This window comes from Stegodyphus dumicola, chromosome 12 (genome assembly GCF_044657685.1).
Source record: "Stegodyphus dumicola isolate Sdum_Otavi_A_Nest chromosome 12, ASM4465768v1".
Lineage (NCBI taxonomy): Eukaryota > Metazoa > Arthropoda > Arachnida > Araneae > Eresidae > Stegodyphus > Stegodyphus dumicola.
This window is the reverse complement of record NC_140779.1, coordinates 66,612,366-66,637,706: the sequence shown is the minus strand read 5'-3', so window position 1 is coordinate 66,637,706 and position 25,341 is coordinate 66,612,366. Positions and strand designations below refer to the sequence as shown.

The window sequence follows — 25,341 nt, the reverse complement described above, 5'->3', positions numbered from 1 at the left end:
TGACGGCTCCTTCCATCTTTTCTTGGAAAGCAGCAAATGCAGTCATCAATTGCCTGAATTGTTCCTCTTGTTATTGGCATTCAATACCCCACTCCTGACACCAAAAATTGTTGCGTGCGTACGGGTTCGTTATGAAATAAATGCACAAGTCCGATGAAAAATGAACAAAAATTTATTATTATCACAAAATGCTTAAATTTTCTCAAATTATCATGCAGTATTACAATATCTCACAGTAGTTATCTTTTAACTACTCAAATGTCCAATAGAACGTAATTCAAAACAGCTAAAGAACGCTAATCCGCGAATTCGCTACAATCAACAAGAGCAGTTTTCTAAACAACAAACTAAGCAACTACACGAACTGAGATGTTTTCCTCCTTTTATAAGATTTTAAAATCACGCGCTAGAATTTTCTAGTACTTTCTCGAAATCAAAAAGAGATATTTATTTATTTAATGCACGCTCTCTTGTATTTTCAATTTTCCGGATTAACTTTCTTTTAATATTCGTCACGCGCTGCACTGCGCGAGAAATGAAACCATTTAATTTATAATTGAACTAACATTAGCTTTTTAAATACCAAATTCGTAACAATATTAACAGAGCTTGTTTCGTCTGCTGAAGGCCACGTTACTAATATTTGCGTTATTCTCGCCGTTAGGCTTGTCAAGCCGATGTTAAGTTTGAGTCAACTGCGCGTATTTTCTCTCTGTATCCATAGCCTTTGGCTTAAACTACGACTTAGTTTAATTTAAATTCATTACTTTTTGAGTTACGCCATATATTCTGGATGGTTTTATAAGCATAAGACGTGCTTTTATTAATGAGTTTAATAAAAGGGTATTTGTTTGGTCATAGCTGATTTTCAAGAAGATATCTTTTTTCTTCTTGTTTTAAAGCCTTATTTTAATGGCTTGTATATATAATATCCGTTTAACTAGTACGATACGTATTTCGAAGTGGGAAGCGCCGACTATCTTGTATGATACGGTCGCTAATACACTTGTTTGAAAGAACGGTAAGATATTACCAAATATACCAACAGCGAGAGTCTTCAAGTGGCAAGTGCTCCGGTATATGACTTCGCTATTTACTCACGCTGCGCTTGCGCAATTGCTTTACATTAGAAAAAAATCGAAGCGAAAAAAAGTATGTATGCCGTGGACGCAGTTCGCTGATCAATGTTCACGTTTATAGAGAAGGATAAAAATTTTTCCTTTATTTGTTTTTGCTTTTCTGGCACCCTTCTTCGCAAAATTTATACGAACGGTTAACACACAAAAATATTAATCCTATATTTGAAAACATTGAAAATAGTAAAATATTTAATTTGAATTTTAGAAGACGCATTCCAATTCAGATGATTACAGAAGATTATAAGGAAGTTACCGAAAAACTTTAACTTTTCTAATCTGTAATATTTATATTTTATTTGAAATATTTGCGCAGCATAGATGAAATCAGCTATGAAATTATTTTATTACAAATCCATATGAAATTCAGCAATAAATGACCATAAAGAGCAAAATCAATTTAATGTTATCGTTTCCTTGTCGTACAAAAATTACATTAGGGAAACAAAGTTTAATAACATTAGATATAGAAACGAAGAACATAAAATAAAGACGCTGTAAACGTTAAACGTTTGCACTGTAGAAACATCTGCCGCTTTAGTTAGAACAACGAAGAGGTAAATATATCAGTATATTTGTTCCGATAGATTTTCCTTGGCTATTGATCGCAGGTGTTTGTGGCAGCGAGGCGATGGATAGAAATGCATTTTTTACTTGGTGTTTTCTAACAATTTTTGGCTCTACAATTTACGGATTAAGATTTGTGAATTCAACTAACACGGAAAATTTTAAAGAGTCGCAAAATGATCTGAAGCTCAAATTCGCCAATGTTATTACAGAAAGTTTACTTAATTTTCAAGGTTTTCGCAATATATTCGAGCCATTTCATCTTGGCGTAAAGACAGCAGCAATGTACGCCAAAGAAATCGCTAAAGCAACTGCCTATTCGCCATTATTTAACAGTGGAGAGGTTGTAGAAGAAGTTTTAGTAAAATATTTATTGGAGCTTATCCTTTCGGAATCTGCAAACCGTGAGAACATAAATACCATTGCTTTAGCAATCAGTAATATCATAGCAGATGTTGTCATTGGCAAGGGTTACATTGACAGCACTGCATCCGATAGGGTTATTCACACTTACGCTGGAGGTTTAGCTGGAGCAATCATATGGAGGCTAAGACGACTTCAGAATGCTTCTGTCCAACAGACGGAGAAAATGATTGAAGTACCGGCAGAATCAGTTGAATTCTACAATCGTTTTATAATGTCGCTAAGATACAGAATGCAGAACTCGTCGCTTCTTCATGATTTATGCAGAAAAAATGGTATCGATAGACAAAATTCTGTCATTTTATCTTCAGCTGTTTGTGGTTCAACATATTTAGGTTTTAATCTTGGTCTTATTGATAGTGTAATGATTCACATGATGGATAAATATGCCGTGGCAAAAGATATTTTAGCAAATGATATGGACTCAGATGTTAAAGGTTTAGTGGTGTCCTCAGTTGTAGCTGAAACCTTAGCTTCCTTTATGATGGAAAATGGATATATGAATTCTTCTCCAGAAGAACTTGCGTACGATGTTTCGAAGATCATAATTACCGGCATAACTACAAGTAATTTAAGATTAGGATTTTTTAAGACGAAGGAGACGGTTTTGAAAAATACTAAACCTTCAACAATTCTTCTCAAAAATCGAAAAATGTTTATAGAGACTATAGCGGATATATTAACGGATTCTATCATATTCAACAAATTATTTTACAGTCAAGCACTAAATCGTGATCAAATAGAAGCTTATTCACTATCCATGGCTCAAGGAGTTGCCCAGTCTTTATCCAAGTCTTCAGATAGAAGACTAAGGAGAATTACTTCAACACTTAGCGAAGCAATTACTTCTGCATGTGATGTACCATCAGTGTCTTCTGAAGAGGACAACATCGAAAACTTCGCGATCGCGATTTCAAAAGCATTAGTAAAACTAATTTTAAAACGCAATTATATCAATTTAGATGAAGATATTGATTCTATTTTAAATAATTTCAGACAAATGGCGTTGAATATAATACAGGCGTTAGGAAATGATTTCGAGGAAGATTCATCTGAAGAATCGTCGATATCAGAAAGGATATTGGAAATTATATCAGACGAGTCAAGTCTAATGGATGTCAAGGGTTTAGACAACAGGATTTCGTTTGCGCGCACTCTAGCTTCCATTCTCAGTGATAATGAATATTTTCAAAACATATTTGGTAGGGAAAATAATCATTTGAATATAACTTTTGTATTAGAAGCGATTGAAGAAATGGCGATTGCAGTGTCCCAATCTCCCTACTTGGATTATATTCCTGATACAGCAGAAGAATTAGCAGAAGCTATGGCTACATCCTATTTAACCTCCGATCCTGGATCTTTATTTGATTTTGACTTGAAAAAGCGTTCTTACACAGCTGCTTCTGCAATATCTGCAGCTGTAGCTGCGTTTTTAGCGGAAAAAGGAATATTAAATGAATATGCAACTTTAAATGAAGTAAGCTCCCTAGCTTTGGATTTATCAACTGTGTTTATATCTGCTCTTTTTGTGGAAGAATATTATAGTTTTACAAGTTGACTATTCCTTAAATAATGATTCTACATACAATTCAGATTTCTTTTCATTCAACAGAGTATTATATAAAATGGTAGAAGGGTTTGGTACTCTATTTGATCAAAAGCAGCAAATGGAGTAGTTGGAGATTTGAATAAGTGATTCATATTGTAAAAATTTATGAAATATACCCGTTTTATAAAACGATGGATGCCTTGATTTACATTGCGTCAATATGTAAGTAAAAACATTTTTATGTAATTTTGAAATCAAAAAGCAGTACACTATAACATTATTTTATTATGTTTGGAAGGGATTTTATCTACAAGTGAAGGAAATATACATTTGCTGATTGTAGATTAATTCGAGTTGAGTTTCTTTGTTGATAAAGTAGTATTTTTATTAAATTTTAAAGCTATTAAATTTTTTCTCAACTATGCGAAAACTATTATTCAAATTCATTAAAAAATTAAAAATTTAAGCTAATAATATATTATTTGGCAAGAACGTTAATAAAATTAGTTTTACCGAAAGTAGATTTTTTTTATTAAAAATTTTCTCTTCTAGTTTTCTTTTAAAAATATATTTGAAAATCTTACACCTTTCAGAAATGGTCTTTTAAATATATAAGTGTATAAACAGACAATAATTAGCATAACAGTTTAAATTGTAAGTACATATATGTGTAGCATATTTTATTAAACATTTTAATTTTTGTTGTGAGTAATTTTGAGTAAAATAAATATTATTATTTAAAGTAGGAAAAATGACCTCCTATATCCGATAACACGGTATGAGTGCTTAAACAACCAAGTGAATGAAAGTTTATTATAATTACTTACGTAATATTTAATTCTGAAATGGGATTTATTTATCTTATTCAGAAGAAAGAACGTTGGTTCAAAAAGCAAATTCGAAAATTACAGATGTCAGCGTTGAGTATTTATTATTGTCATATTTCAGTCCTGTTTTCTTTTTTCATATTACCCAGTAGTACAGAAAATCGATACTTTTAAATTTAAAATCCAGATACTGTGATTATTTAAAAAAATTAATAATCAGAAAGTCAGTATCCACTTCAATTGATATAAATTCTTCAGAATGATCAATCCTTATTTCACTTTAAATTTACAGTAATGGAAGCGATTTATATTTTTCTGTTTTGAGCTTACAATTCATGAAGCGAAACAAAAGCAAAGTAAAAAAGAAATTATTATTAAAAATGCAAAAGGTTTCCTGATATTACATAATAACAATTTAATGATATTAATTTTCTAAATTAAGCAGAAATATAGGGAAAAAGTAAGAAGAAAGAAAATCTGGAGAGATAAAGGTTTTAACGTCGCATTACAGGCTTTCTTAAGGTTTTTCCTGTTCTCGCTGAGCATCGCAGGTTACCAATTTGCTCCTGCAATCATTCCCGCTAACACATGATTTTTCAAAGTCTTTTTAGTTTCATTATTAAGCACCGCTTTCTTCGCATTTACGCCACATAGAATTCAAAAGCAAAATTACAAAATATTTAAAATAATATACCTTTAGAATTATAAGTGTTAGGAGTTGCCTTACATTTTTTCATATTCACTCTATCATTTCTTTGAAAACTTGTCGCTTGAGCGACAGCCACCTAAAAGAGTTATCATAAAGAAGAAAAAAAGAATATAATGATTTTTAAGGAGCTAGTGTTATTTCATAAAAATATTTAATATTTTTTACTAGACACCTCAAGATTTAAATGCATTTTTATTTAAATCAATCAGATTGAAAAGTAAGAGAAATGTTTTTGAGAGCTCTTTCTTGTTTTTTAATCACTTGGTTTGCTACTCAGTAACAGAGAGATTAAATTTGAAAGTTAAATATCTTATACTTTACTGAATGGCAACACGCTACTGCTTGGGGATAATAAATATTCTGTTTTAGGCAGTGTCAGTACATTAATTACTTTCAAATAGCCGAATTGGGAGATTAAAACTGAAAGATAAAATATTTTAAATGTTGTCGAATGGACATAGTTTGACACGAGGGAGATTAAAAAAACGTTTTATATCGAAAAGGGTTCCGAATTCTCGCTTTCAAATCGGTGAGTTCGTTAAAGGAAACTTTGTTAAATTTGTATAAAATATGAAAAAATTAAAAACAAATTCGAAATTCAAAATTCGGTCTTCGAGGTGGCTATGTTCGTGTGGAGGACTACGTGTTTTAAAAATTTAGTGGTTCTAGGCACCGCCGCTTTTTTACAGTGAGATGAACACACATGCATACATACAGATTCTTCATTTTTTAATTAAAAAAATAATGCATCGGGTAAAAAGTGAGTTTTGAGACAAATAGCATATCTGGTGCTAAGGCATTTTATAAAGAATATTAAAATTATTTCTGACATTAATTAACAATAATTGAATGGAAAGAATTTCAGACCATCTGAAGCATATAAAATAGGATATATCTTTAAAAAATCTATCAAATTAAGGTTTCTTCTTACTTTCTAAAGAATTTTTTTGCTGTTATAAAGCAGGAGTCACAATAATTCTTTTGTTATCATATTTTTCAGCTTTTTTATTTAAAAAAACTGCCCGTTTTGGCCATGATTTCACCTCATGATTTATTTTACCTCCTAATCAATAAAACACGATTTCAGTTCTTGAAACCCCTATATCAAATTAAAGTTTTGGGGAACTGATAACGTTCTTCGTCGAAGGTGCGATCAAACTAAGACAGGCTTAAAATTTGTGTCAAATAATATGAATCTTTTTTTTTTTTTTGAGAAGCAGAAGTTTATAAAATTTCCATTACTTGGTTGACTCTGTCTTTTATCATTGTTTTTAAGCTTTTGCCCAGCTAACATTATTCCCAATATTTCTCCATTTGGTGCATTAGATTTTCTTGTAACTTGCAATTATTTTGATTCCTTTCCGGTTCTTCCTAGAGCATTTAATTTGCTCAACAGATAACGTTATAGTTGCTGCTTTTTTCAGGCAAAATAGAACGCAATAACATTCGTTTTGAACATAAAAAAAATCAATATTTACTCTTTTATTTCAATAATTCTATTATATCATATGGTAAAGGAAAAAATTCATTAATTTTGCTAAAAAGTCAAAAATTACGTTAAAATTTCGTATAAACTTTATTTAAAATTCTCATTAAACTTTATTTAAACTTATTAAATTCTCATTAAACTTTATGTAAACTTATTAAATTCTCATTAAACTTTATTTAAACTGAAAATAGAATTTTCACGGTTTTAGCTCGTTCATTAAATGAAGGTAAGAGAAATTTAAATCAAGTTTTGAAAAATCGCTTCGCTACAGGAAAATGTTCTTGGAAAATGTGTGTGTATCCAAAATTTGAGCTCGATATCTTATCAGGGAATAATTTAAAATGGATAGCAAAGTTTTTGCCGTAGTGACAACCAATTAATATTTTGACAACCTAATTAATACTTTTCTTATCATTCTTGTTTTGAAACATCCGATAGAAACACCACATGACTTCTTTGTTGTGTCTATTAAAGTATACACAGAATTTTTCTGCACTTTATTATTTAAACTTATTTCCTGAAATGTCATTAGTGATATATTTCTCATTCAGTCAATTCAGTCATCACTCCGCAGCAAGGCAAAAATACATAAAAATTCGAAACATCTTTAGTAAAAATTGTAAAATACTAAGCAACCTAAAGCACCAGAGTTGAAAACAGTGAAAAAATAATTTTTCCAATTAAAATTAGAGTTTATACGCAAAAAACAAGTAATTCGGACAGGAAGACAAAATTTTTGGTGCATTAAAATTCAAAATCAACGTTTGGTCCCACTTAGCAGAAAGACTCTGATATTAGCATATAGACTCTGATAGACTCTGAAGTTGGAGCATCAGCTGACTTAGTTCACTGTACTACAAAGAGTTTCATATGCAAAAATAGTCCATCTCGTTAGACTCAACTCCACTTACATTTTCTTTACTTTCTGTAAGGAAACAGAAAAAGCGAAGATTTTATTTTATAATTTTTGAAATTGCGAATTTTTATAACAGATTCGTTTCTGAATGTTGGGATTTTGAAGACCAGTGAAAGAATATAATATCACGTTCCATAACAAAATTAAGAAATTAATTTTTAAAATAGGAAATACGTATATAAATTTATGAAATAGAAAAATTTGAAAATGATAAGCAGATTTCATTACATATGATTTTAAATGGGGGGGGATAGCATTTAGAAAACGGCAGGGGACTTCTATAGTAAACTTAAAATAATTTTTTTGCAGCAAGAGAAGTGAATCATAAATAAATAAGTAAAACAAATTTTTACAGAAATTCACAAAAAGCAAGAAAGATAGTGTTATATAATGCCATCAAAATCTTGAATGCGAAGAACTCAGGAAAGCGTTTTCTTTTGTTTCATAGTATAGCATATTTTTCAAAATAAAATAAAAAATCATTCAAAAAATGTCTTTTTATCATTCTTGTTTTAATAGAAGACGAAGAGTTTGCTTTATAATTTTTGAAAATTTCGAAATTGATACATTTTTTATGTTCAAATTTTAAAATCATGGACGTCCTTAGACTTTTAGTTTGTGTGTAAGATTTTAAATATGTTCGAATATAAGTGCGAAATATAATCTCAAAATTATATTTAAAAAAGGTTAAATCGAATTTTGAAAAAAAAATCGCTTCACTACTTCATTTAAAAATGAGAATCGTATTATAATATATTGTATTATAATAAAAAATGTGTGTTCAAAATTTGAAACATAGCTTATCTCGTAGCAGTTTAGACAAACTGCGATGACAAACATTTGACCATAGCAACAGACATTATGATTGAGCTGAATTAAATCTTATAAAATCATCAGCTTTGGATTCGTTTGGAAAACAAGAAGTTTTCTTTTTATAATTAACACCAAAATAAGATCGATTTTTACCTCCTTTAAAAATAATGCAGAATTATTTAAAATGAAACGGGAATTAGCTTTCTAAAAATTGACAAGAAAAGTATTAAAAAAATGAGCCTACTAAGTTTCAGTCTAGTAATAGTACTATAGATATGAGCGTAACGTAGTAATGTGATATCAAAAAACGTTGACTTGGAGTTTTAATCAAGCTAACATAAACATAGGGAGATAACGTGAAAGACTTTAATACTGGCGGATAGCGAATCAGAGAAACTAATGGGATAGAATGTAACTGGAGTAGTTTCATTTATTTGGGTATCAGATCAAAGATTCTTACGGCTTAATTGCTCATTGGGCCTAAAGACAACACAGTTAAAGTCTGGTAGTAAGTAACCATGTTAATTTAGAGAGAATAAAGAAACCAGTGAAGAGTAATCTGGAGACCGATTTGAGAGTTTATGTATGTTATAAGGAAACTACAACTGTAAATGTACTGTTTCAGTAAACTGCACCCTAAGAAGAATAACATCTAATAGAATTTAACCTATCCTACTTTCACATTGACTTAGTTACAAACTTGCATTTCTTGTGTTGCTGGTACTAAGATTGTAGAGTCATTAGTTTTTTTTTTTTTTTTTTTAAAGAAGAAGACGTGAAAAATGTGCAGGGCCATTGTCGGGACTCGAACCCTGGACATCAGGAACACGCGTCGAGTAAGCTTCCAATTACATCATGAAGGTATGTGGAGAGGAGGGAAAAAATATCTTATAAGTTGTTAATTTAACTAAGATGATCATTTTGAAACTGAAATATGCGCGTGCTAAAATTTGATCTAAAAAAGACGCAGTTCTCGAAAGTTTAGACAGAAAGCTCTTAGTAATCTCCTAATCTGATTATTTTGAATTTAAAGTTAACATTTCGGTCAAATGGCACCTCGGAAGTTACGGAAATTTAGATATTAAGCATAAGACGTGCATCTGTTCAGTTTAAAATTTCAAATAAAATGCTTCTTTAAACCTTTTTTGAAATCAATTGTTATATTTACACACGGTGGTATAATCCGACTGACTATTTTTCTGGTTTTCTCCGAGGTCAGTAGACAAACAAGGCTATAGTCTTTCCAATGTTTGCGTTGGATGACGTCACATGCCTTATGAAAGTGGAAGAAACGAAGACACAAAAGGACAACGAAAACATGTTCCTTTAGAGGAGACTTATGAGTCAGTGAAGTCACACGCTTAAACATTTTGTTGGGAAGAGCAGACCTAGTATAGTAACTTTGGATTTCCTTTTGAGAAATGTTAATACGAACCGGCTTTCTTTATGCTGCATTTTAAATCTTCCACAAAGGTATCTCTTTCTTCAGGCAGATAACTCTCTTTTACTCTGACAGTAGAGTTTAAAAATTAATTCGCTACGAAATCCTATAAGTTATCAGCCAAAACGTGATCAAAACAGTCTAAAATATTTGTGGACAAATTAATAATCTGCGGTTGACAAACTAATGATATTTATAATAGGCGCAGTGCGAATAAATAGCTTAATGTTATCGCACTTCAGATTCATACTAATCTTCTTGTGCTATAATGTAAAGAATGTGCATATGGTGGCTCTCTTCTCATTATATGAATTTATTAACTTTTTTAAGTATGTAGGCTTTTACCAGTGAATAGTACAAAGTATCCCCTTTACACTGCTACGCTTTTTCTGTGGGGCATCGACTGCATAATTGCACTTCGTCATCAATGGGCTGTCTTTATTATGCAGGCAATAGTTCTATAAGACAAAAAAATTCGCAATGGTTCCTATACTTTTATAAGTATGGTTTTTAACTTGTAAACCGCAATCTTCATAAAGATGCTGAAATTTTTACGCCGAAGCACGTGGGAATTTTTCGACTATGGCGTGCACAAGCGTATTTACATAAAGGTTGCGAGAACCTCATGAAAATAATCTACTTTGGATAAGAAAAAACTCATCATAAAAGTGACAGCGTTTTTTTCTTTCTTTCTTTTTTTTTTCTTTCCTTTTTTTTTCTTTCTTTCTTTTTTCTTTTCTTTTTCTTTTTTTTTGCGAACAAGGATATCTTTTCTCTTCATAAATCGCAGTTGCAAACTAAAACCCTACTTGCATAAGACAGAAAAGAATAGTAATGCTCTCACCCTTTATGCTGGATTTATTTTCAAATTTCAAATTGATCTTTCCAAGTGTGGCAATGCCTTTACGCCAAAGCACTACTTTGAAGTTTCTTACTTTACCAAATTCTGACTGACCTGCAAAAAGCGCGGCACACTTGCGATAGCACATTGTTATGAAAGCACCCATTTTCCTACTATTGTTCTGTTTTTCTTTTTTCGTTTTTACCTTATGGAGTATAAAGTATATAAAGCAGAGTTTTGCATGTTCGTTGAAGCACCTGGTGGAAGAAACTGAATTAGAAGATAAATAAAAGGCCTAAGACCAGAAAATTGATATTGACATGACCAATATTAATCAAATTAACGTGCATTATAATAATGTGCGAAGCAGAATTTGGATGTTTATGCATTTTCATTCACTGGGAGACAATTCTTTGCTTTTACTCTGTTTTCAATTGCACAAGAAGGAACTAAAAGTGCCAACAGAAAAGTTTATTAATTGCTAGTTACACTCTTGTGAAATTAAATTAAGAAAAGTACTGCGTGCTCGTCAGATTCTTAAAATCCTAAGTTTCATCTTCCGCCTGGGAAGTAAAACGAATGATCAAGAAACACGTTGTTCGTTGTCCCCTCCTTCCCGCATCGAACAAGATGCTACGTTTTAAGTTGGTTGCTTTGATACATGGCACTTCATTTTGCAATTAGGAAAACGAATTCGCTAATTAGCGCTGTGGCTCGTCCGCACCACTTGATGCAAAAATTTCATTAGAAGCAAGTCTTCGCTCCTCACCCCCCCTCTTTCGCCCAAAACGTAATTAGAAACTTTTACTGCTTGGGGTTTCTGCGTAGATCGGCAAGTGAAGCAGTTTCTAAAAATGTCAATAATCTATCAGCAAGCATAATGCTTGTGAATACTTGACACTTAAGAATGTTTAGTTTCTTGTGGTTGAATTATACTAGGGAAAGTACAAATTAACTTCTGGGTATAGGAAGCGTTGAAATATAAACTCTTGTCAATTCATATTAAAATATGTGAGGAAAAATTCTTTGGAAGCGGAATAGCAATTCATTTTGACAGTAAGAATCGCGATGTTTTTGATTAAGAGTTTATAATTCTCAAAGTTAAACACTGCTTGCAACAATGTTGAATATTCTCAGAAGCGGTGAACGCTTTTGCACAATTTTGAGAATAAATAATCGTAATGAATTTAAATGTCTAAAACTTTAATTTAAAACTTGATTTCTTTGAAAAGACTCAGGAATTTCATGAGCGAAACAAAAAGTCTATTTTTTCTAGAAAACTATTACTCTGTTTCTTTGATTCTAAGAAACCATCGTTTCTGAAGCGTATACATAATATCAGACAATTAAACAATTCTAAAAATAATTAATAATAATTAAATTAAACACCTATAATTCTCATAATTAAATTTTTAGATTTCTATTGAATAGTCCCAAGGAATTTTAAGAGAGCAAGGGAGAAAGGTGTACATTTTTAAGAAACTATTATTATGTTTCTTTTATTCTAAGGAATCGTCGATTCTGAGGATTATGTAATGTTAATAAATTATACTCAATTCTGAGAATAAGGAGTTAAAAGAAATTTAAGTATTGAAAGCTGTCAGAACGTAGATTCTGATCTTCTTTAAAAAGTCCCAGTAAATTTTGAGAGTAAAAAATAGCAGTGTTAAAGTTTTCGATGTGTAATCAAATAAATAATTCTTCGTTTATAAGAAACTATAGACTATAAGTTGCACCGTAGATCAAAATATATTTTGATTTTAGGAAATAAAGTAACCGATATAAAATTCTAAGCGATATGAAGAAAAAACTATATTTTTAGCCCAAGGGGGAGTTAAACCCAAAGGGCTATTAGTCTCAAAACGGATTTGTACGTCGTTTCACTTTTTGCGTTGACTCACTTTCTTAGTCTTCCAACCGAACATGGGCATTTGGAAGCCAGAATTTTGAAATTCGAATTTGTTTTGTTATCCAGAGACTGTTCACACATATTTTAGACGATGTATATTGTATTCACAAAATTAAATTACATAAAATTCTTGTGTTTTAAATGTTCTATTTGACATCCCTTATTCTGAACTATCTTTCGACACCGCAATTTCCAGGATAATAATGCCTTTTGAAGTGGCAGAAGACGTATTCTATCCCATTCCTCCCTAACAGCTTTCCCTGTTAGGGTTTTGGGACAACGTTTGGATAATGCAGTTTTTAAAAGACCGAAAGCACAAAAATCCATAGGTGACACATCGGGAGATTTAGTAGGGATATCAGTGAAGGGTATGGCCTTGATAACAGTTTTTTGTTCCATTTCTTTTAGGAAATTTACAGTGGGTTTTGATGTGTGACTGCTAGCTTTGTCCTGATGGAGTTTCACAGATTGATGGCACTGTGGGTAAAGCGATGGTATTTCATTCAGAAAAATTGTCAATAAAATATGATCCTGATAGTATTTGGAGTTAATTTTGACATTGTTTTGCACTTTCTTTATTTTTAACTTGCCATTATAAGAAAAACCAGAAACAATCATGAATCCCTTAGAAAAACTTTCTTCCGATTCTTTGAACCATGTACTTAAATTTTTCCTCCTATTTTATGATAATAAATGGCTCATTTTGTTACAATCATTTAAATACACCCATGCTTCATCTATTGTGACAACTGTTTTCCATTTTTCTTTGGATAAGTGTTTCTCATATAGAATTCTGCAGCGTGTCCTGCGTTGAGCGATATGGTTTGGAAGAAGACGATGCACGTTGCGTTTTTTCGCTTTCTTAAGATTTAAATCAACGTTTATCATTTTGTTTACAGTGCACATCGAGCATTTTAATGATTTTGCAACTGTCCTTTGACTAGTGTGATTTTCTTTTAACATTAAATAACGTACCTTTGCAATAGTCGAAGATGTCCATTTTTTCCTTGCATACTTGTTTTTAATTTTTGTCCCACTTGAGGCTCCAATTTGACGTTTGTTTTCTTTCTTGTTGATGATATTACCTGTCGACGCTTTAGATATCACAAAACGATGACTATCACATCGTTTTTGGATAGAGTATGTATATTTCTCTTCGGAAAGAGCTTAAATGTAACCTTCGAACCACTGCTTTGTTAAATTCGCTATTTTGAATAAAAACAAAACTTTCAAGCCACAGACGATAATTTTGACTTTTAGAAACATAGTACAATTGCAATTACTTCTTTTGCAGCAAACAATTTTTTATTACCGCTTACCAAAATCATCTAAAAAGTGCGAACAGCCTCTGTCTATTTTAAATTTTGTAAAACTTTAACGAATGTTTGATTAACAAACTCAAGGATTTCAAAGCCAGCAATGACAACACTGTACGGAAAAAAAACTTTTATTCTCCAGCGCTCGATACCGTGTACCGGAAATTTTAAAGATATGCTGTTTTTAAATATTTTGTGATATTGCTGTTGAATTGAATTTTAATGTGGTTTAATTGTGAAGAACACGATATTTATTGACTAAAGATAACATACAAAAAGTTAAAATAAAACGCCTTGGCGCAATATAAAATCTGAAATATAAAATAAAGAGATATGGGCGCAATATAAAATCTGAAAGCTATCAGATTTTCGTTTTATATTTAACAATTGATTTTGTGGATAATAATAATAGTATCCTAAAGAAATTAGAGGTTAAAAAATTAATAACTTCTGAATGATTAATTTATGTATTACTACATGTATTAAAAAGTCTGACATTTTTAAGACACTATGATATGTAAGATGTAACCCGTTTTTAGTGAATATTCAAAGGGAAATTTTTAAAATGTACTTGCCTGAGAATCGAAGAACATAGAGCCTTGTTTATGAAAAAGGGAATTGTTCATTGGAAAAATATTGTTTTAATTTTAACACAAATGTTTACTTTTATAAGATATTCGGGCAAAATAGCTGCATGCTTTTATTTTCTTAAATTTTGGTTGTATTGATGCATTTAAAATTAGAAAATTTAGAATGAAGTAGAGTAATAATTTCCAAAGAGTGGAGCTCGACCCATAGTATGTGGAGAGGCCACTTTTCTTGGATCTGGAAAGCTTTTTAAGATACGTTATTTTCTTAATTTGTTATACAATCATGTATATTTATTTACACTATAAATTACTGTATAATATTATTTATTAAAGGTCAATGCTTACATATATTTAATACTTTTTTATTAGTGCATAATGTTTTTCTGGAATTCTTACTATCTTATTTTTCCTTCATAGCAACTGCAAGTAAATGGAACTCAGTAAATTGAAACGATGTGCAAGTAAATGATCAAAAATTAGAAAATAATGAATTAGAGAATTTTATGAAGAGAGAATCGAACATTGTGCAAACACATTTCTATAAACGTAAAAAATTGTATTTAAGGAACCGCCTGTTTTGAATTTATTGCAACATTATTAGTGTTTTGCTAACTCGGATTCGTGCTCTGCGCGTTAAGATCCCCTAAAATGTTAGATTTTCGTAACTATGCACAGTTAAAATGTAGTAAAGTAAATGAAGTAATGAAAAAATTCATAAAGTTCTTCATCTTAATTTAAGGAACTTTGTAACTGGAAGTATATGTTATCTGAAATTAATAATAAACCCATAGCCACTTTTCGTGAAAGTAAAACTTTTGAGACTATTGATAAAGTCCTTTACTTTATTTTGAGAAAATTCAGAGACGTTTTCCTGGGCTGATATTTTGTTTAGGAAAAATATGAATGGATTTAATGAAAAAATTAATGCATGAAAATGGCAAATTCAACTGAAATTTTCCATTTGCATTCAATACTAAAAATAAGGATCTCTTTACGAATTTTTCATTGATTAAAACTTTTCACGACAGTCTGCATATCAATGTGCGTCTCTTAATCCGTTAACATCACAGATCTTTCCCTAAGCTGAGGTTTAGTTACATACAGATTTAAATATTGCTCTCTTCAGTTTGAATTCGACCTTTGAGCTTTCAAAGAAACCTGTCTGGAACTTTAAAATTAATTACCTTGGACAGTTTTTGTCGTATGTGAGTAACATTTTTGCATTTTTTTCTCATAATGAATATAACATGAATGTAAATATAGGGACAGCAGTAAGATGTCAAAATTAGATTTCATAATTATTATAAAACTCATTTCTTTAAATTTTAAAATACCAAAGCATGATTATTTGTATCATTTAAAACATTTTTCTGACTGGATGTACATGTTTAGTACCAACGGTTGTGAAAAGGAGGGTCGGATAAGGACTTTTGCTGACGTGCTGACTATTTAACAAGGCATTATGTATATATATATACATAACAAGACATTCTTTTCTAAAAAATGACTTGGCCGAACATGAACAACATCTAGCTTGATTTATTTCTAGTTAAATAGAAACATGTTACGTATTTTATTTATGCAAATAAAATGTAGTTTACTTTTTCATTTTAGTTCCATAAAAATAAAAGATAAGATTACGCATTCAATATTAGAGTCTATTTAAATTTTTACTTTACACGCAGAAATGATTTGTGTATATAATGGAATGATAAATAACTTCTTTCTTCAATATTTTTTTGGAAGAAAGAAACTTGTATTTTGCTCAAAGAGGATAAAATATTTTATTCATTTTAAATCTGAAATTTTTGTAAAAATAAAACAAACTAAGCGAAAAAATAAAATCTTTCTCATTTTTATTACACTTAAAGTGTAATAATATATGCGTATTTGGCCTACAGGTAGGCAAAGAAACAGTTATTTGTATATTTCTGTTATACTGGTGGGTTATAGTTTCGATGAATTAGAATAATTTTAGTCGTTCTAAAATTACTCTACTTGTTATAAAATTTTGTTTAAACAAAAACTACTCATTTGACACTTTTTCGTTTGAAAAAGGATATTTCGTAGAAACTGTTTGGCACTTTTCTGCTAAAGGTACGCCAAAGAGTCAAATTTGACAGGCTGTTTATATCACGCCCCGATTAAATGTACGCATTATTTACCGTGCGCAATACCACGGCTATGCGTGATGCCGAATTTCTGCAATTCTTTGTTTTTTTTTTAAGCGAAACCAGATCGCTATATATATGGGAGAGAACTGTTTTCATTTAAAAAATATGACAGAATTGCACAAATGCAGCATCGCGCACAGCTTCGGCATTGCGTTAAACATGATATATACGTATTATATTATATGGTGCATTACTGTTATTACAAGCTTATTTTTTCATGAACTTTTACAATCTTTTAAGGTTGACACGGTCTAGCTAGATGTAAAAAATCTTGATTTTAAAGTAATAGATGGAGCTATAAATAAGAGTATTTATAAAAAAGAAAAAATAAATTAAAAATTAGAAAATACACTGAGATGACATCTCTCTATTTTTTTTTTTCACAGTGTTGACCTGGTTACTTTCTGATTGTTTTAAAGTTGTACGTCTTTCACAGGATGGTAATTGTTACAAGCATTAAGGAAAATACAAGCTGAATGTATTAAGAGTAAAAATAAATCTGAATATTTTGAGAACTTTTAGCAAATATTTATGAATACGATGCATCGTTCTAAATATACTTTTCAGAGAATTATGTTACTTTTTATTTCCAGCTCAAGGTAAAAAAAAATATTATTTGGGTGTGATATACAGCTGAAATTAATTACCGTAACGGCTTATCTAAAAACAGATTAATTAACTCCTGTTAAAAATATATGCTTTGAATTTATTTTGTTAACCAATTATCTAAAGCTAATAGTAATAACTTTGTTAGGTTTAAATCTAATTGTAAATTAGGAATTTTTATTTTTTGAAGAATTTGTTTCTGATTATTTAAATAAATCTCCAAAACAAATAATAATGATTTGGTACTTATGAAGTCAAACTGTTGATCGGAATTTGAATTCTATGTTTTTATGGAAAATATTAGAGTAAGAACTGGGCAAACTGTCCTACCTATCCATGAGATTAAGAATTTTACGTTTGCATCTCTTTTCTGGAAGTTTTGAAAGTCTTGCACCAACAGTTTTGACTAGAGGATATAGAGTGTTTTAGAAGCAGTAAAAGAATGCCTTTTATGATAACGGCTAAATTCCTTTCGACGGAAAAAACTTGACTTCATTGCTTTTTTTTTTTTTTTTTTTTTTTTAACGTTAAGTAGCTAGTCAACGTATTAATTTACCGTGTCTATGGAAAACAGAGGACGGTAAACAGACAGGAGAAAGCATGTACCAGTGGACGAAGTGGGATTAGGCAAGCTGTTCTGTTTCGACAAATACTATATAGTATTGTGTGAGCTGTCAGAATCTAAAACAGATTAACGAACTTGTGTGTGAAAGGTAGGCGGCTAAACAACAGGTCGGGAAGTCAAGAAACATAGTCTACAGCAGGGCGGATGAGGTTGGTCAACCTTTTCTACATCCGAATGAGACTGCCCCTCCTGGGAGGCCAATTTGCATAAAGGTACCAGCACTTCTTCACATTCTCCTTTGTTTGCCAAAGGAGGGACAGCATCGTTATGAAGTTTATTTTATACCATGAATAATTTAATCTCTATTAAGATGCCAGGGTATCATGTGATAATCTCTATCTGAGAGAATAATCGCCAACTTGCATAAACGTACGAACATTATTATTAAATCGTCAGTGTGGTGGGACATAAATATATTCTGTTTTTGTGCTACGATGTAAAGAATTAGGTTTGTCGTTATTTTAACTTTTGTTTTTCTCATTTTGTAGTGTCATTAAATCATTTTCTTCAACAAGATCTCTCTCATTTTTGTTTGTTGTTGCATAATTCTGCAATGAGGATTAACTTTTCATGCGCTTTCAAATAATCTATATCAAGTAACAAGATGAATTTATGACCACACTCGGGAAATTTACCTGATCCCGATAGCCACATCATCTCCTGGAGCGCGGAGCAAAACAACGACTACATAAGTGAACTGTGCCCACGGCAAAACAGCATATGGACCGGCACCTTCGAGGAAGTTGATTTTACTCAATCTGTGCATCCTTCCAAAAGAGATCGTTCTCTCTCTGCTTTCTTTCTTTTTTTTTTCTTCTTCTTTTTTTTTTTTTTTTTTTTTTTTTTTGTATAGGATCGCGTAAGATTCTTCTATTTTCCTCCCCAATGGGGAAAGAAGTCGTCATAGACATTTGCCACTGCTAAGACCGGAAACGGTGGTCACTTTATTACGGAGGCATCTAATTAGGTGGAAGAATGTTGCCTTCTATGAAGGAGCAGAAAATTTACATCCATGCTCTCTGCGAGATTCTAACAGGGGCCCTTTGCTACAGCAGTCAGAGTCACTAACCATTTTCGCTTCTAGGAGGCAGATTATTTTATTATTGGTGGTATAAATAAATAAAATGCTTCGAGTTATTTAAGTATTATATTTATTTTTCAAGATCTGCTGTTCACTAATGGGTTGTTCATTTTTACCTTAGATTCAGGGTAGTTTTTATTTACATGTTAATATCTACCAATATGCACTCTTTATGGATCACTATTTAAAGAGAATAAAATTTTTTATTTTTTTTTTACATAACGCAATTCGCATAAGAAGGTTTTTATAAATCGGATTTAATGAATATTGAATTTATTCATTCAATTAATGCAGTATAATTAATAATTTTCATTTAATTAATATAATTATTTGATGATTTTTTTCATTTTAATGCTAGAATAAAATTACCGGCACTTAAAAAATTTTCTTACATAACAATGCAAATTAGTTAGACATGGTTTTATATTCAAATATTCAAATCATTCAGTCATCCATAAAAGTATAAGATTTGGACCTTGTTTTCATCTGCCTAACGTTTATTCTTCTTTGATTATTTCTTACTAATTAATAGGAAGAAACTTCAGGTAAGACGAGTAAATTCGGGCCAAGAATACCCTAAGAAATCTAATTTACTCTGAAAGAAATGGTGCTTTCATTAGATGACGTAATCCCAAAGATGCTTCCTCAGCTAAAACCAGTGGATAGATCCTGTTGTTAGACAATGAATGGGGAAAAAATTCAGTGGTTTCAGATCACAGTGCATGTAGCCAATTCTTTGGCGAGATTTAATCTTTCTGTAGCGAAATTGTGATGCCTCGATATATGTAGTATCTGCTAATATATTGCTTTTCATGGATTAAAATGTAAAATTAATGGTCTTGATTGACATAATTGGGGTTCACTATAACGATCTTATGACCTAAGGGAAAAGATTGTTAAAAAGAACGGTCGCTACTGCTTAGATAGATTTAGCATATTCTCTTCAAATGGAACATTTTGCACCAATCGTTCTAATGGGAGATAAGCAATCGTTGATTGTTCTAGTATATTAATCAATGCATACAATAGTTGATTCAAAGCCTATACAGAAAAATAAAAACTTAACAATTTATTATTGTTTTCAAAATAATTCAGAAAAATGGTTGCCCTAAAAGAATCTGAACTTTATTTATTAGTTTAAAGTAAGAAAGATTATATTTTATACAAACAAAATATAAAACAGTTGGAAGCTTTTACTATACAGCTTAAAATATCAACCAAATTATACAAGTACGAAATCTGAAAACTTCTGTAGAAAAGAATGTCAACACTTTTTTAGCAGTTTAAAATTTTAAATGTTCTCAGTTAATTGGTTGTTGTGACTTATCTCATTTGTCTGACAGCAGCATCAGAACAAGTCAAGGAATTTTCCCGTGACGAGGAGAGCAGGATTACGTTTGTTCTTTCGCATCTTATACGCTGTAAGGTAATTCTTCCGCCCTTACTGCATGCATTTGCGGCGTAATTGGAAGCACGTCTGCTTAGTAGTCGGAAGGTTCGGACTCTTGCCTAAGAAATAGCTAATTTTTTGCGTATTCCTTATCCAGTAGTATAGGAAAATGACAGTTCTGAGCCAGGGAGCACAGGGAGCGGGAGTTGAGGGAGCTCCCGAGAAGGAAGGCTGAGCTGTGGAAGGGAGGCTTATCTGAAAATGGGGACAGGGAGCCTTATCAGAAAGTGGATGCGAGTAGAGTAGTTGCTACGTCATAGAAAAAAGATATGCGCTTAGATTATTTTCTTTTTTAATTTGGTGATTTAGGCATTGAGTAGTTATATGATAATGTGTATTTATTTATATTGAATTCTTGAAAGCATATATCAAGTAGGTGTTTTAAGTGACTGATACAGCTCATTTCCTTAAACAGATATAAAATGAAATGTTTCCTTCACAGTATAACCTCTTCCGAAGATAATTATTTTCTTACTTGTATTTATCCTATAACTGAATATCTGCAAAACTGCTACATGTCATCACAATTTAATAAGAGATTATATTTTACTGATTTATCGGAGGTGATTTCCCTTCGTTAATAAATTTTTAGCCTTTGTGTTTTTTCTTCGTATTCCAACTGTTTTACTACGTATATGATGATTATCTCCTAGTTTACCCTGAATGAGGATTATTTTTGAATTTAATGATTGAGTGATCCTATACACTCAGAATTTTACCTTATTTCTTAACTCTTCTGTTCATAATATCACATATACTTTCCGTAATCTTCATTACATTACTCATTTTTATTCTTAAATTCATTTTACCCAGAGTTTTTTCAGACTTGTTAGGCAATACTTTTAACTTATTCGTTATATTTTATGAGTGTAATTACTAAAACACGCATTTTCGTGTATTATATTATTCAATGTTAGATGTAATTTTTAACTTTTTTCGTTCTTTTCAACATTAGCGATCTTCAACAAATTCTGTATTTTAACTTATTTCATACATTTTCTAATCATATAGATGACTTGTATTTAATTTTAGATGTAACATTTCTAGCTTGTTTTGTACATTTTAACCTTCACACTATTTAATATACTGAAATTTTTAACCAGTTTATATTTTCACACTGTATACATGACTTTTACTTGATTTCTCTCATACATTTTAAACTCCATGATTTCCAATATAGTCCTACTTTTAACATAATTCATGCATTTTCATATCATATACCTGACGTTTATTTAATTTTATGTGTAAATTTTAACTTATTTTCTATTTTTTAACGTTTTTAGTTTCCAACATACTCTGAGTTTTAACTAATTTGCTATATTTTCACACTACGTACATGACTTTTACTTCATTTCTCTTATACATTTTAACCTTCATAATTTCCAATATATTCCTAATTTTAACATAATTGCTATATTTTCACATGATATACCTGACTTATTTAATTCTAGATGTAAATTTTAACTTCTTTTCTATATTTTAACGTTTTTAGTTTCCAACATACTCTGAATTTTAACTAATTTGCTGTATTTTCACATGACTTTCATTTAATTTGTAGCGACTTTCATACGATTCAACCTTCCTAATTTCAAACAGACTCTTAATTTTAACTTAATTCCTCTATTTTCTGACCATATATATGAGCTATATTTCATTTTAGATGTAATTTTTAACTTGTTTCGTACATTCTGAACCTTCGTCATTTTGAATTTTAAACTTTAATTTTAAACATTTTACTTTAATTTTAAACTTGCTTATTACATTTTTCTACTATATACCTGACTTATTTAATTCTAGATGTAAAATTTAACTCCTTTTCTGTTTTTTTATTGTTTTTAGTTTCCAACATACTAAGAATTTTAACTAATTTCTTATATTTTCACATGACTTTCATACGTTTTAACACTTCTAATTTCAAACAGGCTCTTAATTTTAGCTTAATTCTTCTATTTTCTTGCCATGTATATGAGCTTTATTCAATTTTAGATAATATTTTTAACATGTTTCGTACATTTTATACCTTCGTAATTTTTAAAGTACTCTAATTATGAACTTGTTTATAACATTTTCCTACCATACGTATGAACTTTAGTTAATTTCAGATGTAATTTTCATACTTTTCTGGCACTGGGTTTCTTTCTAGTTTCCAACATACTCTAAAGTTTAACTCTGTTTTATAATTTTTGATTGTAATTGCGCTTGTGATTTTACTATTTCAGCTAAATTAAACACGCTTAAATTTCTTAAACATAGAGATCGATTTCAATTAAGCATTTTATTTTACAACCTTTAACTGTTATTCATATCCAATTCGTTGAATAGCCCTTACTTAGTCCATACTTTATAGTACTATTTTAATTTGCCAATTCTATAATTTATCATTCTGTAGTACTCTTACCATGACTTATCCTACTACTTTACTTCATTATTAACTTCATTCGCATTTTCAAACTTTAACATTTCCTGCGTATTCCGGCATTTCCTTTTAATTCTTAATACCATTTATATCTGAATATATGTTTTTAAGCTCTTCAGTGTTACCAATGTTCAGTTTTGAATCTTGATTATCATTAAGCTAGTTTGATAGATTCCGAATTTTTAGAATGAAATCTCAACTTTCATCCATAATTTTAGACCCATATTCATTCTTTCATGTACTCGTACAAAATTCTTTCTTATTATTTTGAACGCTCAGTACCTCTTAATTCAGTAATTTGTACTAATTGAATGCATTCTACATCACTTTAAATGTTTCGACTATGAAAATTTTCATTTTATTACCTTTTCCTACACTAAGTATGGATATTTCTGCCTTCATGAATGATTTTCATGTGAAATTGACGATTATTTAGGTTACATATCCAAAAGAAAGTCCTAATACATTTCCAGTTTTGAATAAGAAATTAAGGACAATCGATTTTACCCATTGGCTACAATTTCATCTCTTGAAAGTTTGTTTTATTGGTATACATTTATTTCTAACACATAGTGTTAACACATTTTTTTTTGTAACTTAGTCCAGTTCCAACTTAATCTCTCTGGACAATATCATATATAGTCTGTTTTTTTAATTTCTTAGACTAAAATGTTCTTTTCGCAAATGTCAGTTTGCATTAATTTATTTACCAATTTATTTTTTTATGAATGAAATCTTGTAAAACACTACCATACCTTTACAAAACATATATCATTACCAATATACCTATATTTACAGAAGGAACCAAAGAGAGAAAGAGTAAGAGACATTTTACCCAAATCTCCACTATAATTTCGAATATTTTAACCTTCTTCATCACAAATACAGAACTTTCTTCGTACAATACGTATCATAGCAGTTAAACATGCCTTACTAATACACATTTGATGAGGAATAACGCCTTTTCAATTCAAAATTACACCCAAATAAGCGTTATGTTTTCTTATAATTGTACATATAGTATGTTTGCATTGTAGGAACTTTCTATCCATTTTTGAGAACTGTAATTTGCTAAATATTACCTCTTTCTGAGAGAAAAACTCCAAACACCCTATAAATCATTTAACTTTTCCTGTAGTATTACCACACTAGAGAATAACTATCTTAGAACTATTTTCTTAATATTAAGAACTAAATATGAAATAGCATTTTTCACTGTAGAATATTTAAGGTTTTACCTAAATGATGATATAACCTTTACCAAATTTAAGTTATTTATCCAGAATTCCCAACAAATGTTTAGAAAATGTGTTGATAGAAAGCAATATATTTACCTATATTTACCTAAGGTCATAACTAAGTCTATAACAGATTTGTATCGGCTCCAGATTTACTATCAGTGAGAAAAACCTGAAGTTCACTTTATCTACCCTTGTCAGTACACACAAAAAAGTCATGAATCATTCTGTAGTACAATTAGCATTTTACATACATTTAATACTAAATAATTTTAATTAACTTTCAATTAGGATTTTTAAAAGAAAAGCATATTTATGCGACATATTATTAAATTACTCCCAAGCGTTGTTGAGGAAAATGCAATTAAATATCCACATACACATTAAGAAAATCCTACTCATTAGGAACAGTAAAATCTTACCAATACTTTAAACGAAATGTAAAATATTGTAATGCATTAATATAAAACCTGAGTAACAAATCATTTCCTATAAGCTGTATACGATTAAAAAGACTTTTCTTATAACTTATCAACTTTTAAGAAGTAAGAGTAAGGTAATGAACCAACGTTTTTAGAAATTTTCCTTTATTTTCTAAATCTACCCTTTTGTAGTAACGAGAAAATTCAGTCATACTCCTATTTTATTTTTATGTAGGCATGCGCATTTCTTCTAACAGACAAAAATCTGAAAATATATCACTTTTCCAAAGATTTAGCTTTAGACTTACTTTCATCGGAAAAGGAAAATAATTTTACTTAAAAAAACAGCATATCTTCTACTCAAAGAACTTGAAACAATCACGATCGCATCTATATGTAGCACTCAGTGATTTAGTTTCAAACCAAATTTTGATATTGTTTAATCATGCAAGGAACAATTTTCATCTTCGAGTTAAATTTTATACGACTGCAACAGATTTTTCAATGGCGTTCATGCTCACATTGTGTAAAAGACTTCTAGTTTTGACTATTTTAATTTCTAATATTGAGAAATACATTGATTATTTTCAGAAAACGTCATTTCACAATCATACTTTACCACTCTGAAACTTTTGAATAACACTTTCTACCACAACGACAACCAGATACTACATTATTTTTTTACAAAAACATGAATATTTTTTTTTCTAAATCCTCTTCTAGAAATACTAGTAAATTCTGCTATTAAAAGAAGATTCAATTCCTATTATAACTCTATATACTATTTGCAAAGAGAAAAG

General features: G+C 30.4%; 1 protein-coding gene across 1 annotated transcript in view; it reads left to right on the top strand.

Moving 5' to 3' along the window:
• Positions 1–1,702: 1,702 nt before the first annotated feature.
• Positions 1,703–25,341, top strand: part of LOC146993682 (uncharacterized) — an 83,395-nt gene continuing 59,756 nt past the window's right edge. Inside the window, exon 1 of the mRNA XM_085806513.1 lies at positions 1,703–3,900. Coding sequence (XP_085662639.1) covers positions 1,768–3,687 — 1,920 coding nt within the window. The 5' untranslated portion in view covers positions 1,703–1,767 and the 3' untranslated portion in view covers positions 3,688–3,900. The remainder of the gene's footprint in view (positions 3,901–25,341) is intronic.